This window comes from Chanos chanos, chromosome 11, assembly GCF_902362185.1.
Source record: "Chanos chanos chromosome 11, fChaCha1.1, whole genome shotgun sequence".
NCBI classification, from domain to species: domain Eukaryota; kingdom Metazoa; phylum Chordata; class Actinopteri; order Gonorynchiformes; family Chanidae; genus Chanos; species Chanos chanos.
The window spans coordinates 12,305,794-12,324,239 of NC_044505.1; the positions used below are offsets into that span (position 1 = coordinate 12,305,794).

The window sequence follows — 18,446 nt, forward strand, 5'->3', positions numbered from 1 at the left end:
GCGCTTTACTTAAGTTTAACCAGCTGGGCTTGAGTCTACTGGAGCAGGGCCAGTTAAGTCACAGATTGAGGTGTTTACATGCCAATATGTCTGAGGTCGAAGGGCAGAATTAAAGGAAATGACCTCACAGTGCAGCACGCGCCAGTGTATAAGTATCTAGTGTTTAAGCCATGTGAACTCTGACTCTAACGTCTAAACTGTAATTTAACTCTGAGAGTTTACGACCAGACAACCTGTTATTTTGTTGTTCTTGAGGAACAGTGGGTGGTTTGTTAAACTGGAGGTACTGTCATTTGACACCAGGTCTGTCTCTCTGTCTCTCTCTCTCTCTCTCTCTCTCTCTCCCTCCCTCCCTCTGTCTCTGTGTGTGTGTGTTTCTATGAATGTATGTGTGTGTGTGTGTGTGTGTGTGTGTGTGTGTGAGCCCATGTGCGTTTGTTTAACGTTGTCGTTATGTGACACCATGTCTCTGCGTTTGAGAACAGACAGAGGTAGTCCGGAATGATCTATCTGTCGTAGCCTCCGTAAACAAGCTCCTTCTCGCATTCTCTCTCTCTCTCTCCGTTCTCACCTTTCAGCGCCGTTCCACTGGGCAGACTCACAGCACTACCGCTCTGTCCTGTGTATGTCACTGGTACGTTTTTCCTGCAGTGTAGCCACTCATCACCCTGTATTAGTGTTAATGTATATTCTGGATTAGTTTATATTTCAGTGTTGTAAATGCATTACCTGTGTGTTTAAATACATTCACCAAGCTCTGTGTATGAGTAATGTTTTAGAACGTGGTTTACTTGACTTGAGGTAGAATATAGTTGTTGTTTGTGTACATATGGTGTTATCATACAAAATGTTGTGCTCAGTGTGGTGTGGATGCATGATGTTTGTGTATAATATGATATAGCTGTTTGCGTAATTATTTCACAGAGCTCTACATTGTTATGCTGTGTGTGTGTGTGTCATACATGCTTCGTGTTACAGGTGTGACCATGGTCAAGTCAGATGTCCGTCCACACGTGGCCGCGATGCCCAACATCACAGGTCTGACGCTGGATGATCAGAGGATCTCCCCGTCTGAGGGCACCTCTCCCTCACTCTCCCCCAGAGAAGACTGCTCTTCATCCGGCCCACATGGAACCTCCGACGCTCACCCTGAGGGACGAACGGCTGCTACCAGAAAGAAAACGCCACCGGGGTTCCCCGATCAGGTGTACTTACACGCCGCTTCCATCTTTCAGCAGGCCTACGTGGAGAACCCAGCTTGTCGGACAGTGGTCCGGTACGGCCCGCGGACCGCCGGCTCCATGGATTTGCCCGCCGGGGATCCTGCCGAGGCCAGAGACAAGCGGGCCGAACGACAGGCGCATGAACTGGCCTTCAACAGTCTCATGTGTGAGTGAGTGACAAGACTGTGTGATTTAGTGTGTCATTTAGCGAAGCTGATATTGACAAATGTACTGTTATGCTGGGCATTGATCGGTACTAATACCTCACATATACTCACTTCAATTATTAAGGCACGTCTGAGTCCTCATGTTAAAGGTACCTCTTTTGTCTGACGTGAAAGGTATTGTAATGTGACAGTTTTCAAGGTTATATTATGAAGATATCATTTTTAGCTCTAACCCTTAGGTTAAAACTCTTTACTCAGGACAGAATGTTCAGTTCATTCCATTCTATTGTTCTTTGGTTGGAGCAGGGATGACGCATCCTTTTTACTGTTAAAGATATATGAGAAGCTTGTAAGAGCATGTGTGTGTGTGTGTATGTGTGTGTGTGAGTGTGTGTTTGTTTTTACCTGCCTGGTCTTGTCTGTATCCACTATAAAGATAATAACATATGCCAAATCATAACCCAGAGATTCTGTGATCTGACTACACATAAGATTAGTTATCGTAAACTCACACATGTCACTAATCGCTACGGTAACGAACTAAAGGATTAGTTTAGGACTTTCTGTACACATAAAAATTGCCTTCAGTGTTGCAACTGTTTGTATCCTTTTAGCTTAGTGTAGAAATCAGAGTTTGAAACTGTAGAAGTGCAGTGGAGCGATAAATCAAAGCGGCCGACAAACCGACAAGCATCAGCAGTCGATTAGTCGAGTCTGGGGGCCTCTGGGTTGGACACTAAATTCATGCCCGAGAGAATACAATCCCCATATAAGCCCTGAACTCTCTTTGGATGGAAAGATGCTGAATATTTGCATTTTGTTCTGCTCAACACTGTCTGGTGCACTTTGAGACCCTTCAGGGGATAAAGATAAACACGTATTTAGTGGAGCCTCCAGTTGTGAATTACAAGTGCTTCTTTTGCATTCGTACGATCATTGCTGGAATATTTGTAAACCCGTTGAACTAGTTTCAGTATAAAGGTGTCTCCATCCCTCACGAACCACACAAGTGTATCGCATGTAGCCTAAGACTGACCATCAATTTCCAAGCCAGTAGAAATTCGACGAGTAAAGCGGAGACTTATACATAATTAATACCGCCAATCAGTCTTTCCCTGAGAAAACTGGGCACCAGTTAACCAGTAATAACCCCATGTCCACGGGGGTCTTTCAATCTTCTCCTTTCTCAAATTGTCACATGAATTATTCCATTAAAACTACAAGAGACACCAGAGAGTAATGAACATGTTAACAGGGGTCACAAACCTCTATAGACCAGTATTCGAATATCCGTTTGGGAAAGTGTGGAGTCATATGCGCTTGTCTCAGTGCTAAACAAGCATAAATACAGCATGCTGACGCTAGCTAGCCCGTGGTAGCAGTGTTTTTGGGGTTTGTAGGGGGGTTGTGTGTGTAACTTATAGGTGATTGTACTTTTTAACACCCTGCCCTGTGAGGATTTGAAGGTGTATTCACAGTGGATAAGATATGTATGGGAATTTTAACTGTAACAGTCAAATTGCATTATTCTTTTTCGTGCACTTTTCACGGATACTGGACATGACATCACTGGTTCACGTTCGTGTAAATCCAGAGAAACTGAGATATCTGATTTTAGATTCAAAGGTTGCAATTCATCTGACGACTGCTCTCTCGCTTTTCTATCTCCGTGTCTCAGATTCGCAGTAACTCACCAGCAACTTACTCTCAGTGTCATTCACTGACCCTTCTCATCTGTTCTTTTTCTCTCCTCTGAATCTACTCCTCTACCTAATTACAAAAAGAAAGGCCATTCCATTTCTTTTCATTACTTCTCCTAGAACATATTAAAGGAGTACGAAAAGGCGTTATAATTACGATAATGTACCGATCACCCATGTCTCCGTTTTTCTCATATAATGAAAGATCTTTTAGCTAAGAATTAAATGAGTTGTGTAGACTACAGATCTCTGGAGTCTACAAACACGTTCCCTAAATGCACTGTCGTTTTACAGACCAAGAGCTTCTGGAGGACATCATGACTGACAGCTGTTTCTACCCTTCACAACAAACAGTGAGTAATGAGTGACAGCTGTGTTTGCCTGCATCAGCCAATGACAAGGTAATGACAGAGTAGTAGACAGTACCTCTACTTTTCTACTCTAAATTGACTGTATTTATTAAGCTGACTAAGATGAGGCTCTGTTCTATCACAATGTCCATCACTGATGTATGTATGTTTGTGTGTGTTTGTGTGTGTGTGTGCGTGTGTGTGTGTGTGTGCATGTGATTGTCTAGCCAGAGGACCTAATGGCACTTGTGGTAGTTATGCTTTATGACCTCATGGACAGGAAGTTCCTTCTCAGGGAACCAATCGCTGTAGAAGGGGAGGAGACTATAGAGGAAGTAAGAGAAGTGGAAAGCAGCCTGTGTAGGTAAGCAAAAGCATCAACTTCTTGTCTGTGTTCAACTAAATTAGTCTGTTAAACTGAACGACAAGTTCTACAGTAGTGCGTGTGTGTGTGCGTGTGTGTGTGTGTGTGTGTGTGTGTGTGTGTGTCAGGTTTAGGACTAAGCTGGCAGCCTCTCTAGCTCGCAGCAGGATAAAAAGGGGCATACACAGCATAGTCCACATGCTGCCAGAGAGTGTGAGACAAAGACAAGAGAGAACACACACCCTCCAGGTGTACGGATGGATCAACACACTCATGACCAGGTACGCACGCGCACACACGTGCACACACACACACACACACACACAGATATTCACTCTCATATAGTCACCTTATGGACCCATTCTCTGTTATCAATGCACCGTCAAATATTAATCAAATGATGTATTGATCAATATACACAATCATCAATTTCCTACTGAATACAGAATACAGTCAGAGCGGGGGGAAAAAAATGAAAATTAATTCTCCTTTTGCTCCAGGTCTGTTAGCGCTCCCCTGAACTGAACGAGCTCCAAACTAATTATTAAACTTAAACACGACTGCGTACCATGGATATGATCTAAGTGACTGTTCGGTCAAATTCTCAGACGATGTTGCAGCTTTGGCACCTCCACACATGTGTCATCAGTTATAGAGGTTTTTGTTAAACAGGGTAATATTTTCTCCCACTCAATGGAAGAGAAGGAAAAGGATCTTGGATTATAAATGAATAGGACATAATTCTCCAGTTGCATGTTAGTTCATCCAAACAGTGCAGTGATTACTGAGAGTATACTCTGGTCTGGAATTTGCCATTTGAGAACTTACATCCAACAAAAATACACATGTAAGATATAAAGGATTAGTTCATTTTATTTTCCTGTTAACAATCAATGAACCCATCAGTCACTGATTCACAGTTTCGGGGGAATTGTTTGATATATATGATCCACTGAATGGATTAGTGTGTGTGTGTGTGTGTGTGTGTGTGTGTGTGTGTGTGTTGCTGTAGTTTGGAGGAGGTGTGTGTAGCACTGCAGGCAGAGGGATTCTCAGAAGTGAAATCACACACACACCTGGAGAAGAATGAGTTCAGCAGGGACACACACTGTTCTGACCTGCTGGTATTTCACACACACGCTAAACCCCAACTGTGTGAAACGACACCCGTGAAGGAGAACAAACTAATTATACAGGTAACACACACACACACACACACACAGAGGAAGTGTTGCATTTTGTGTGTTCATGGTGTTACTTTAGTATATGTCTTTATTGTGTGTGTGTGTGTGTGTGTGTGTGTGTGTGTGTGTATAGGATAAGTCTTTCAGTTTGGCAGCCTGCGCACTGCGCCCCCTGCTGGCCACAGACTGCGCCGTTCTGATGGTGGGCTTCTTTTCTCCCCTGACGGTGGCTCGTGTAGCCGTCCAGGCAGCTGCCTGCGCCGCCCGTGTCTACATCTGCGGGGTCCTCACTGGCCCCGCCCACAGAGAAGAGCTGCTCACAGTCCTGTCTGACATTGGCTGCAAAAGTGAGTGACACGCCTCTGTTTTTACCATCTCCTCCTCCTTCTCCCTCTCCTCATTGGTGTTACACGCCTCACGTATCATGTCCTCCTCCCCTGTCCTCTTATATACAGTGGATGTTTTAAATCTTTTTATTCATTAAAAATCGGAACTTTTTTTTTTATTATTTAGCAGCTATTGCAGCGCATGGCAACGGACTGTCTCTAAAAAAATTAAACACAGTTTCCATTTACTGTAAAACCCAGTAATCAACACTGTCAGTCACCCGTCATTTTTTTTGAGTGATGGTTTGTATTAAACCGTATGAAAAGTTGCCCCCCCCCCCGTCTGTGTGTCTCTGTGCAGATGTACAGTTGTTGACAGGAGACTTTGGGGACTTGAATGAGTGGGATTCTCGCGCGCAGAAGGTCCGTACCATCCTGCTGTTCCCTCAGAATTCTGCTACGGCGGTCTGTAACCCGGTGGAACATGTTCTCAGTGAGAACGGAGGTACGGTAACCCACCCCGAACCGGACCGGACCGGACCGGGGCCCTCCTGAGGTGAGGTACTGGTGAAAGTGCACTTGTGAAAGTTTTTTTTTTTCTTTCTCTGTCAGACAGAGAAGTGTTGAAGGACTTGACGCGCGGTTTCATCTCTGATAGTAAACTGGCATCACTGGTCACCAAGCAGATGCAAGACCTCAGTCATGCCCTTAGCTGTAAGTCAGTGTGTTTACGTGTGTGTGTGTGTCTTGTCCTGTTTGTATCCTGTTGCAGTGAAAGCAGAGGAATACTCCGAATAACTGAATAACTTCTTTGTGAATGAACATTGTTTTTAACATTAATGGAACTAGGCTCTAGGTTCTCCACAGAGCATAAAAAGTGGACTTCTCCTTCTCTTCAATGGTCGTGTTTTTTTTCCCCTTTGTTAGTGTAAATCAGCTGATAACCAGCTGAAAACCAAGTATCTCTCTACAATTAAGTGTATTTGAGAGTTTTGGTAGCACTAAATATCATGTGACTGAATGGCCTTTACTGAATTGCAGTTCCCAAAGCGTATGCTGTGGTCTACTGCACATGCTCAGTGAGAGCTGAAGAAAATGAGGAGCTGGTTAAAAGAGCACTGGAGAACGCAGACAAAAGACCCAAACTAGTCCCATTCAGGTGCGCGCACACACACACACACAAACTCACACTCACACACACACTCACACACACACACACTAACACTCACACTCACACACACACTCACACACACACACACTCACACTCACACTCACACTCACACACACACACACGCACTCACACACACACACTCACACACACTCTCACACGGACAAACACATGCAGAGATATTTTCTATTCACTCACATAGACACACATACACACATACATATTTTCTCTTTACACATACCTGCACACATAGATAGACAGATAGAGATATACATATACACAGAGTTCTCTCTCTCTCTCTCACACACACACATACACACACACACTTACACACAAACACATACCATCATCTTTTGAGATTATAAATATATTTATGTGTGTTTGTGTGTGTGTGTGGTGTGTGTGTCTGAGAGAGAGCTTTGTGTATGTGTGTGTACATGCGTGTAATAGTATTTTCTGGGGAGGAATACCCTCTCGTCACACTTCACGAACTCGACAGATGAAATAGTAACAGTAACCATGACTGCAGCTGGTAATCCCCTGATATGGAAAGAGAGAAAAAAAAGACTGATGGAAAAAAAAAAGAGAAATGAAGGATTTTAAATGCGTCCTTAAATCTGTCTCGACTGTGGCCATTAAATTCTTGACTCCTGACTATTCCAATCTCTCTCCTTCCTCCTCCCTCTCCCTCTCTCTCTCTCTCTCTCTCTCTCTGTCTCTCAGGCTGGTTTCTCCAGGGTTGAATGAGGCCAACGAGGGTTTCTTCAGACTGGAAGCGTCTGACCTCACTAACGGCTGTTTCCTGTGTGTACTTGCCCGAGAGGTAAGTGTGTGCGTGCGTGTGTGTGTGTGTGTGTGTACATGTCCTGAATACTGGAGGTACTGCAGTATCTTCTACTAAATTATGAAGTGTTCTGTCTGACCAAATCACCATCTACACTTCACACACACTCACACACACACACAGCTTTAACTGCACGGTCCCATCCTTGAGATGCAAAAAAAAAAAAAAAAAACCCTCCATCATCAGTGGAAAGTAATGGATTCTTCACTAGTTATCAGCCATAGCCTACATATAAAAGACTGCCCTGCTGTTACTATGGCAACCCAAAATGAGGCTCACATATCCATCACAGACACTCACTGTAGTCATAGCAACCCTTAATAAAGGTGCTGTCCCATCCTCACCTCAGAGACCTCCATGACTTAACCTCATCCTTAGAGTCACTTTTCTTACATCTCCCTCCGCACTCAAATCCACTCCCTTTTTCTCCTTTTAAATTATTCAGACGATTGGGCTTTTTTTGGTATCTTGGAACAAAGGCAAGGAACATGTAAGGACTTATATGATTATGTATGCGTTTGTGTGTAATCTAACAGCCGGACCCTGCCACAAAAGAGACGGCTCAAGATATTCTAGCCCGTGCGGTGGCTAAAGGTCTCCTGACAGGACTGGCCCCTCCGGAACCGATCCAAACTCGAAAAAAATCCCGTCGCAGAGGAGCTGCTAAGACCTCTATCCCTGTCCACCTCTCAGAATCGCCTGCTACTCCACCCAAAGCCCCCACAACTCCCCTCCCACCCCACTCCCCCTCCCCCACCCCTTCCCCTCCTTGTTCTCCATCTGAACTCTCAGACAGTGCAAACTCGATCCTGTCATCCAATCAGCAGCCTTCTCACCAGAGGAACAAACGAAAGAAACGGGTTCGCAGACACTCACGTAAAGCAAGACAACCAGCGTCAAACCCACGCGCGGCTCGACGGGCAAGGCCCAAACCCAGGGACCCTGTGAAGCTTCCACCAAACGGTGGTAAACACCAACCTTCGAATATTAACCCGGCCTCTGAACAACAGCTGTCAGCTTCCCCTACTCAATCACCTGACCAATCACAGTCTCCTCCACTTCATTCAGCTGACCAATCACAGTCTCCCCCGTTTCTTCCAACTGACCAATCACAACCTGTTAAAGCTCCCGGCTGCCCTACCGTTTCATCAGAGCTGATACAGGTCCCTCTTCTCTGCTCCACTACCCAATCAAAACTCACCCCAGCCCCTCCAGGTCATCTCAGGCCACTCAAAGACCGGGGAGGAAGACATCGACCCAAACCTCAAATTCTCTCTCCTGAATCCCCAAACCCAAAGTTAAAAGCACCGAGAGTACAACAAGAAGTGAACAGAACAAAGCAGGAACTTCAGAGGCATAAAAAGAGACCGCATGAAGTTCAGAGACCCAGAAGGAATCCTTCACATGACATGAGTGAACCTCTAATGGACATTCAGCAACAGCAGAGGAAACAAGTGGTGGTTACGCCAGTGGAACTTATTCTGCCTCCTGTTTCTCAAACGCACCTCTTTTCCGATTCCCTCCATCGTTACTCCTCCCTCTCCACCTCCTCCCACCGTTCTGTATCCCTCTTTTCATCGAGCTCTCTCTCCCGAAGCACGTGTTCTACTCTCTCGCGCACGCCATCCCGGTTCTGACCGTTCTGTCCCCGACCCCCTCTCAACTTTTTATGCTGGGTGCAACCCCTCAGATCTCCCGAGTCCTAAAACCCAACTGATCTGATGCCTTCTTCATTTCGATAAGTTTAACACGTACACTTATTTCATACCAGTGCATTGTGGATGCAAATGGATAAGAATTTTGAACAATTTCTGATGTATACAGACAATGTAAATAAGCAGGTTATGTGAAGTTCAATCATGTGACTTGAGTTGGAATAAACACAGAGACACTGGAGAATTTCTTCCGTCTGATATGCTGTTTATTCTTACAACAGATTACATTTATATGGTGTACAAACTAGTGAGAGGAGCAGAAGCCAACATTTCCATGTGAGTCTGTGTGCGCGTGTGTGTGAGTGTGTTCTTGTCCGTGATTGACCAAATGTGGGTCAATACTTCTACATGTAAACCAGTTAACGGAGAGAAATCCACCATGCAGAACATTTCAGTCTAAAGTCCAAAAATCTCTCTTAACACCATTTACATAACACCTGTGATTCTTTTTTCAGTCATGTGGTGTAACTTTTTGGACTACAGTTTCTATGACGACTCAGACTTGTCCTGTATGCTGGAGTTGTCTCATGCTGTCTAGATTATGGTGACTTGATCAAATGGAACTGAGGCATATTCATCCTGTGAACAGTCCAAAGAGAGTCAACTGATTCAGACGAGAGCGATTCAATCGGTTCTGTCAGTCTCGATTGAATCCACTGAAGTGTGTTTAGACTGACTCCAATGAATCAGAGAGAACTCTTGAATCCACTTACACTGACTCGCGTTAATCATACGTGACTCCCAAACAGATAAGACTTCTTCCACTGACTTATTCAGTCTTGACTCAATCACATTAGAATGACTGATGAATCAGTGCCAATGGTGTCAGTAACTAGCGATTAGCATACAGCTAGTTTAAGTCTTAATGTCAAACATGGAAACTAGATCTTCAATCAGTCAGCTCTCTCTGAAAGATCACAGGGTCTCTGTACAACAGCCGTTTACTTTAAGAGAAATGTTTGTTTGTTTGTTTGTTTGTTTTTTCCTCAATCATGAAGCAGTCCTTCTGTGTGAGCAGTAAAGTGAAGAGTGATTCTGAGCATACAATAAAACCACCACTGGCTTATCCAAAAAAAAAAAAAAAAAACTAACAAAACCAGTATATACCGATATAAAATAGAATAAATAAAATAAAAATATCATTTCTGTTCAGTACATCTTTTTTTTTTTTTCTTCTTTTCTTCTTTAAATTGTCCCAGGACATGCAAAGGCAACGTGTTGCTTTTTTTTAATCGAACGGTCGTCTCATTCTTAGACACAAGATCAAAAGAATGCATAGATAAACACTTGAGATTCACATCCTGATTTACAGTTCACTTTTCTTCATAAGGACAGCAAAATAAAGTCATATTAACAATATCCTCTTTCTCCTATTTCTTCTCCATCTGTCTGTCGGTTTGTTTGTCTGTTTGTCTCTCGTCTGTTTGTTTGTTTGTTTGTTTTTCTTCTCTTTGTCCATTTTATCTACAACAAATACAACGATACTATACAGTTTGGCCAGAATTTCGTTTGTTCTCAGAGCTTGCCGAGTGAAATAATGCAAAAAAAAAAAAAAAAAGAAAGAAAAACAAAAACAACAAATAAAAATTTTGAAAAGAAATAATAGCTTATAACGTGATAAATGTTCGCAGTATGATCTCATATATAGGTACTGTATTTACACACACGACTCTTAGGTGTTTTTACATCTCCTGGGAGACATTGTCCTGGGGAGGACTACAAATGGCATGGCAGGTAGAACTACAAAGACGAGAGTGCAGTGAGAGAACAGACAAGAGTAGTCAAGTCGGAGGAAAAACCTATGCCAGACATTAGCAGTAGATTGTGAAACACAGAAAATGACACTGAAGCGACGAAACACCAGGATACAGCAGCGCTCCTTTGATCGCGCGTCAACGGACGTCCCCCCCTAAAGGGGTTGGAAGCGCCGAAAAACGAAATGTTCCTTTGGCCCAAAAGTTCACCCCCCCTCCCCCTCCCCCTCCCCCTCCCCCAGGGTATCATGCCGTGCCACAGTTCAGTATTTTTTTTTTTTAACAACTTTCCCCTCAGTGGAAAATATAAAAACACATTCATTCATTTTCACCTATAAACCACCCATTACCTTCCATTTCAACAAAGCTGCACTGGGCTTTATGTTTCGAGCGGAGTGTGTGTGTGTGTGTGTGCGTGTGTGTGTGCGTGTGTGTGTGATTGAGATGGTGGGAGCTTGAGTATCAGCAAAAACACATTACGCTAAACAAGACCACCAGTGTCTTATTTGATGAGATCTGTTTTTACAAGAAGAGATGCTTATACCAGTCATTTACCTCTGTCATTCTCATTCTTTCTTTCACTCTCTCTTTCCCTCTCTCTCTCTCTCTATTTCTTTCTTGTCTGACCATCCTGTCTTATATAACACAGTTAAGGGCAGTGATACAGACATGCTTTATATCAAAGGTAATCATGGGTCACTTTTCTAAGTGAGTTTCACGCGCACACACACACACACACACACACACACTGTTGCATCCAGACAACAGTTTCCAACATTCAGCAACTGGGGGGGAGCATTTGCAAGGCAGCTAAACATTCTGAGTCCTGACTCTTTACTAGGATGGTTAATGGAAGTTTCTAGTAATACACACACACACACACACACACACACACACACACACAACTCTCTGTGAGTTCAGTCTGCATCCAGTCAAAGAGAAAGAGGGTGTGGCTTATTGAATAGATATACAGCCAGGTGTGTATTGTCATGCTGAGGAACGTGACACAGAATCTGATGATTGACAGACAGTAGGCGGAGTCAAAGAGTACACAGAGATTGGATACGGAAGATCAGATTACATGTTTGTGCGTGTGTGTTTGCGTTTACGTGGTTTTTCTAAGTGTGTGTGTACGTGTGTGTGTGTGTGTGTGTGTGTGTGTGTGTGTGTGTGTGTACATGTGTGTGTGTCTGGTTTGCCAAAAAATATCTTCACATCATCAACACTGTTTTCTCCTTTTTCCACTTTTTTTTTTCTTAGTCCATTCCAAACTGTCATGTTTCTGTCTTGCATTTAGTGCCTTTGCATGTGTTCATTCTGGTGACTGTACGTTAGTGTGTGTGTCTATGTGTGTGTACGTATATGTGTCTAAGCATGTGTGTGTGTGTGTGTGTGTATGAGTTGGATCATCACTGGGGAAGGTCATTGACTGGTCTCTTCTGTTTGAGGGTGTCAATGAGGGAGAGAACGCCACGCTTCACGCTGGTGGAGACTCGACGCGTTACTGAGTCTGCAGGGGGCGCTGCGGAGCAAGCTTTCTGAGATGGAGGCCTCGCCACCAAACACTTCTGATACCTCAACTGCACAAACAGAAAGAGAGCCAGAGAAGCCGACAGAGGTAGAGTAAGAAAAAGAAAGATGGAAATAAAAAAAAATGGGTGGTCAGAAGATCAGCTAGTGTGTTTTGAACACCACATCGTTTTGGTTCAAGTTTTTTCACGCTGACTTTAGCTCTGGGCTAAAGCTGTTTAGGTCTACGCGGACCTGGTTTAATGCGATGCGGTATTTGTTTGCTAACTTACCATACATGCGGCCTGCACAGCCTCGGACACGCTACCGGCGTTCGGTTCGCACCAAAAGATGTGGCACTCAAAGTGCTGGTTTCCAGTGTCCATGATGAACGCGAACGTGTGTACGTCCCGCCCCACGCCCATAAACGACAGGAAACGCACTCGGCACTCCACGAGGACCTCCTCTTCGTCCTGACGTGACAAGAATCACCAAATGACACTGTTACACCGCATGACACATCCACTGACTCCGCGTGACGTGCGAGTCTCGATAGCGGTTTTATGACTGTGTGATGCAGGATGTGAGGTTGTGGGTCAAGAAACGTCACTTGCCTTGTCTTTGATGACTGTGACAGTAGCGTCGGCTACGTTGAGAATGACTGGCGTCCAGTCATCTCGGGCCGTAGAGGTCATGAGGCTATCTATGGCTCCATTAAGAATGTCCATTCCTGAGGCAATGTGTTTGAGAATGAGACATTTACACAAAAGCTTAATCATTGTGTGTGTGTGTGTGTGTGTGTGTGTGTGTGTGTGTGTGTGTGTCTGTGTCTGTGTGTGTCTGTGTGTATGACTGACCTATTGGTCTGGCTACAGGCATCATGCCCAAGTACAAAACCTGGAACTTCTGCACCAGCTCAGTCTTTGGTGTGGGAAACTCTGCTAAAGAGAAAATACAACACAAGCAGTTATTATACACAAAAAGCCACACTTAAGTTATTTTACTGAAACATAAAATCACATATGGTCATTTCACTTGACTTATATACATACATTAAAAACACACAGAGCTATTCCACTCACACACATGCAAGTATATACTCAAAAGTACATGCAGTTATTCTACTCAACCACGTATACGCACGCTAAACTACACCACATACTATTATTTCAATAGTATGTGGTGTGCAAACACACACTCATACACACATAAACACAACACTCATAAACACAACAAACATAACTCACAAAAGTATCACTTTATGATCTCATTTCTTATTTACATTGGATTCTTACAAACAGATGTGAGTATTCATCAGCGTTTAACAGCCCTTTTAACATCCTCATTGCTGTGGACACAGATGTACTCCCTTGCTTTGTTTTATTTTTATTGCTTACTGCACAACTGTGTATACACATATACACACGCGCGCACACACACACACACACACACACACACACACTCACACACACACACTATGGCAGGCTGTTTTACCTTGTAGAGGGACGTCTAGTCCCGCCTGCATCCTGTCCTGCAGGGATCCTCCTGCCAATGCTTTGGCACTCTTCCGCTCTGCCATGATCTGCCATGAGAAACACACGCGCGCACACACAGACACACACACACACACACACACACACACACATTCACTTTCACATCAGTGAAAACTTCCTCTCTTTGATATGACAGAAAATATGACTTTCCCCCCCTAAAAGTCTATTTGCATAATTGTGTGGTGAGAACACAGAGCAAAAACAGTTCTGGATGTGAACACAGCTGTCTTGTGATTAAGCCTAACCTTCAGCCTTAAGTGCCTCTCCTTCAACGCTCTAAACAGTTTACAAATGAGACCAAAAACAACCTTTCCCAAATACTGTAAACTATCTGAGATTCCTCAGTTTCCTCAGGGACCTTAAATCAATTTCAGACGACTCGAGTCAAACTCTTTGATTGGCTACGGAGGATTAGCATGCGACTGAAAGGGGGCAGAAAACGCGTAGAGAGATGAATGCGGCTGTAAATAAAGTTGTGCGTTCAAACACTCACCCTTGAGCAGATCTCATGCAGACTAGTGGCGATGGCTTTGGCTGGAGTGTCACAGCGGAACACATGACATTTTAATATCCGAGTGTCCTTATCACGCGCTACGTATGCAAAATCCCTTAACGAACAAACAACAAAACACAAGGGGAGCTTTCGTAAAAACTCAAGAGCCAGAGAATTTCAACATGTCATAAACAGAATGGTTGAACAGAACATTTAGGCGTATAATGATGATTCTGACTCTGTGTGTGTGTGTGTGTGTGACTATTGAGACTAAGTGACAGGTAAACATGCTGAAGACAGATGAGGTGCCCTTTTCTCCCCTCAATCAACACAGACAAAAATCAATGGGGGTGTGAACACATCACTCACACACACACACACACACACACACACACACACACACCACCCGCACACACCTGTAGGGCTAAAATCTTTAATGATAGATGACATAACCTCTAAGAGCAGGACTTTGCACGTGTGTAGACATACAGATTTAAAAGGTACCCTGTTCAAAGGTATAAGTGCATTGGATACATCTTTCAATAGTTACCACACACACACAAACACACACACACACATATATATATATATATATATATATATACACACACACACCCATACACACACACACACACACACATAAATACACACTACACAAAATAAATTCAAATAAAATAACAAACCCTCAAACCATTGAGTGGATTTAGAGAAGACCGAGATAAGAGACTAAAAAAGCAAACAAGGCAAATTCATTCACAACAAAGAGAAAGAGGGAAAGCCAATAAACGTATTTATTTTACCTCTCTCTGAATCCAGGAAAGCAACAGAGAAAAGAGTGACAGAATGAAAGAGCGTTATTCTCACATGTACACTTATCATGAACAAACACCTTGCTCAAGACATTTGTGTATGTGTCTAAGTGCATGCAACTGACTCTGTGTGTGTGTGTGTGTGTGTGTGACAGAAGAAAAAGGGAAAACAAGACAAAAGTTAAATAGGTCACGTAAGAAATATCAATTGAAAGAGAGATGATACTAAGAGAGCGAGAGAGAGACAGAAAGAGAGAGAGAGAGACAGAAAGAGAGAGAGAGATTTAAAATATTTTAATAGGGCAGGCTGCGAGAGTGACTAGGCGTCTTAATGCGCTATCTTATGGTATAGTCGTTATTCCAAAATGTCAAGGCTGCTGCAGGCGAATGAAAAAAGGCCATGAATATGTAAGAGATGGTGACTATGGATGTAGTACACAGCAAAAGGAGACGTGAGAGTGGTGACAGAGAGAGAGAGAGAGAGAGCAAGAGAGAGAGAGAGGGAGAGAGAGAGAAGGACATGGAGACAGAGGCGTAAAAAAAAAAAAAAAGAAAAAATAAAAACACCACTTCAGCCGAGCGTTTAATTGTTTAAACAACTCAATCCTGGTGCTCTAATTACTCTTCAGTTATTTTACAAATAGTAGAGGTGAAAATGGACAAAAGATGCCAGTGAGATGTATCGTTGGCAGGGATTGCAGAAATCAAAGGCGGTAGGACCGAGAATAGACCCCTGAGGAACAATGTCATCAGATGGAAGTACCAGTGCATGTTTGAGTGAGAATCTGGTTCGCACGTTGTAACCGTGGAGACTGTTTCACAGAGCTGTTCTCCATGTAACCCACATCCAACACAGCCTGACACAAACGCCAGTGTTTTACAGCACTTATACCCTATCTTACTGTCCTGACCTACTTTACTCCACAAGGCACATACACTCTGCTTACTCAACGCTGCAAACAAAAGGCAAGTCGCAGGAAAAAGGCTTGAGTATTTGTTTCTCTCTCTCTCCTTCTCTCTCTCTTTCTCTCTCTCTCCCTCTCTCTTCTCCTCCTCCTCTCTCTTCGTCTCCTTTTTATCTCTCTGGGACACACTGCTGTTCCTGTGAAAATCTCTTCACACTCGCACATGCATGCAGTATCACACCCAGCGGATTCCTCTTCACTATCGAACACACAAACACAGATACACACACACACACAAACACACCAGAGGTAGGGATTAACGAGTTAAATTGTGTCAATTACGTATATTTTAACAAAATTTGTAGGGATTTACGATTCCACTTCCAAAAGCGCGATCAAAGCAAAAAAAATGCACTGTTTTCTCAGTGACAGTTTGATTTTGTTCACACTGCTGTTCAGATCTGATTTTAATTCTGACTGTTCACATTCATTTTGTGAAGTGACTCACATTTGACATCAGTGTTTACTGAGGGTGAAAAACACCATCTTGAAATACTTCCGAGCCTCAGCAGACAAAAGCCATCAGTTTTTCCTGCGTCTCTTAAATGATTTTTTTCAGTCAGTGATGAAAAACGTAAAAATTAGAAAAAGGCAAAATCATAGCCTTCGGGTTCCCCGCAGTATTGCCTGTTTTTGCTCTGAAACTGTCATATGAATCCAGGAGTAGGAGCACAATACGCCTTCATGTTTTAACTTTTTTTTTGGAATGTTTTCACATTACTCATATTCTCGCGTGGAGAATGATGTCAAAATCACTAAGGCTGTTTTCACCGTTGATATTTTAAAAATCCCCCCAAACCCCCCCCCCCCCCCCCCCCCCCCCCCCCAAAAATGCCAATTTGATAGTTCTCACTCACATCACGTTACAGTTGTGCGACTTGGAACCAGAGTCTGGTGCACGTGCAAATGTGGTTCAAAGCACAACTTGGGGGGGAGGGGGGGGGGCGGGGACACATTGTTCACACTGATTTCCAAGCGTCCTATCTGCATCACGGAAGAGAGAAACAATCCGAATTGATTCGTTATTAGCTGCAAAGTGAACAAAGCCTTCGTCGCTCCGCTCTCGCTACATTCGTACCCTCTTGAGTGTGTTTTCGGCTTTGTAGCCATCCTGATTTTGGCTGTCTGGCTGTCGCCTCTCTTCCAATTTGACCAATCAAGCATGGTTCTAATTTTTTTTTACTATGGAGTAGCAACAACTCATGCTTTAAAAAAAATGAAAAGAGAAAAGTAAACCTTGCTTCACCTCAGGTGTCAAGAATCCTGTGTGAGATGAGAAGAGGTGAACCGACAGCTCAGGGGAAGGAGAAAATCTCTGGCTACGAAAAGAATTTGCGATAAATTTTAAAGGATGAAAAGAACAACAACGACACAACACATTATTGGCAACTCGGTTTGCCAAAAGACAGAATTTTTTGGCGAAAAATGCTACACAGAATCTAAATGAAATCTCGCTATCTTACTGTATGAGTTCAGTTTTTCTTTTTCTGATGCCTCTCTTTTTACTTTTTGTCTAATTGATTTTGGACGGATCATTTTTTACCTCAGTTTCAGTCATTTTGTAAACAATCATTTTTCTTGGATATGACTCTGTACACATCTCTGACACACCCACCCTGCACATACAGAGAGGCGTGCGCTCATACACACACACACACACACACACACACACACACAGTGATCACTCAAAACACCTAAAATCTGTTGTAAATATCCACAAAGGTCATTAGACTGCACCCTAATACCAGCCAATGAAACTGCAAATGAACTAATTTATTAATTCATTCAACCATGCACCAAATTACAAAAAGAAACTGCATTCAAATTCCTGTTGCATAAAAATCATTCCCTGATCATTTACCTGTAACAAATACCGTAACCACCGAAACTACTCCCTGTGAGACAACATCGTGCAGCTGCAAGAAAACACGTGCTACATTTTATCAAAGCAGCAGAAACAGAGAGAGTGAGAGAGAGAGAGAGAGAGAGAGAGAAAGTGAATGAGGAAAAGAGAAGAGGGGAGCAAGCTGGTGATGTACTCACAGTGGGAGACTCAGGTTCCCGTTGGAGTGTTAGCATCATGCTAATCTGCAGCGCGCGCTCTCTCTCTCTCTCTCTCTCTCTCTTTCTCTCTGCTTCTCTTTAAAGCAAGCTGCTATCCACACTTCACTCTAAAGCTAAAACCTGCTACACCCCCTGCTCTCTCTCTCTCTCTCTCTCTGTCCTTTTTAATCCAATCCAACTCTCCGTTTCTGTTTGCCCCTCCCCCTCCGATATCTCCTGTCTCTACGGTAACCTTATGAAGGTCTTGAGGAGGGAAAA

At 43.4% G+C, this 18,446-nt stretch overlaps 2 protein-coding genes across 4 annotated transcripts in view; one reads left to right on the forward strand and one right to left on the reverse strand.

The window, feature by feature from the left end:
- Nucleotides 1-986: 986 nt before the first annotated feature.
- LOC115824214 (putative methyltransferase NSUN7) lies at nt 987-9,579 on the forward strand. Its single transcript, XM_030788318.1, has 12 exons — nt 987-1,389; nt 3,385-3,443; nt 3,668-3,804; nt 3,933-4,085; nt 4,817-5,000; nt 5,122-5,335; nt 5,676-5,819; nt 5,927-6,028; nt 6,356-6,473; nt 7,206-7,305; nt 7,863-8,292; nt 9,497-9,579. Exons 1-12 carry the CDS (start codon nt 987-989, stop codon nt 9,577-9,579), a joined length of 2,127 nt encoding a protein of 708 aa, XP_030644178.1.
- A 2,389-nt stretch (nt 9,580-11,968) lies between these two features.
- apbb2b (amyloid beta (A4) precursor protein-binding, family B, member 2b) overlaps nt 11,969-18,446 on the reverse strand; it is a 40,353-nt gene continuing 33,875 nt past the window's right edge. The window contains exons 15-21 of one of the 3 annotated variants that reach the window (XM_030787982.1): nt 15,151-15,156; nt 14,351-14,465; nt 13,799-13,886; nt 13,162-13,245; nt 12,919-13,034; nt 12,598-12,777; nt 11,969-12,375 (exon numbers count right to left, since the gene is read on the reverse strand). In XM_030787982.1, coding sequence (XP_030643842.1) covers nt 12,205-12,375; nt 12,598-12,777; nt 12,919-13,034; nt 13,162-13,245; nt 13,799-13,886; nt 14,351-14,465; nt 15,151-15,156 — 760 coding nt within the window. In that variant the 3' untranslated portion in view covers nt 11,969-12,204. The remainder of the gene's footprint in view (nt 12,376-12,597; nt 12,778-12,918; nt 13,035-13,161; nt 13,246-13,798; nt 13,887-14,350; nt 14,466-15,150; nt 15,157-18,446) is intronic. The other 2 variants (XM_030787981.1, XM_030787980.1) reach the window with 2 other exon arrangements.

Coding starts and splice junctions, on each gene's coding strand:
- LOC115824214 (XM_030788318.1), top strand. CDS start 987: ATGGTCAAGTCAGATGTCCGTCCACACGTGGCCGCGATGCCCAACATC. Junction 1,390..3,384: donor GGCCTTCAACAGTCTCATGT/GTGAGTGAGTGA, acceptor GTCGTTTTACAG/ACCAAGAGCTTCTGGAGGAC. Junction 3,444..3,667: donor TCTACCCTTCACAACAAACA/GTGAGTAATGAG, acceptor GTGATTGTCTAG/CCAGAGGACCTAATGGCACT.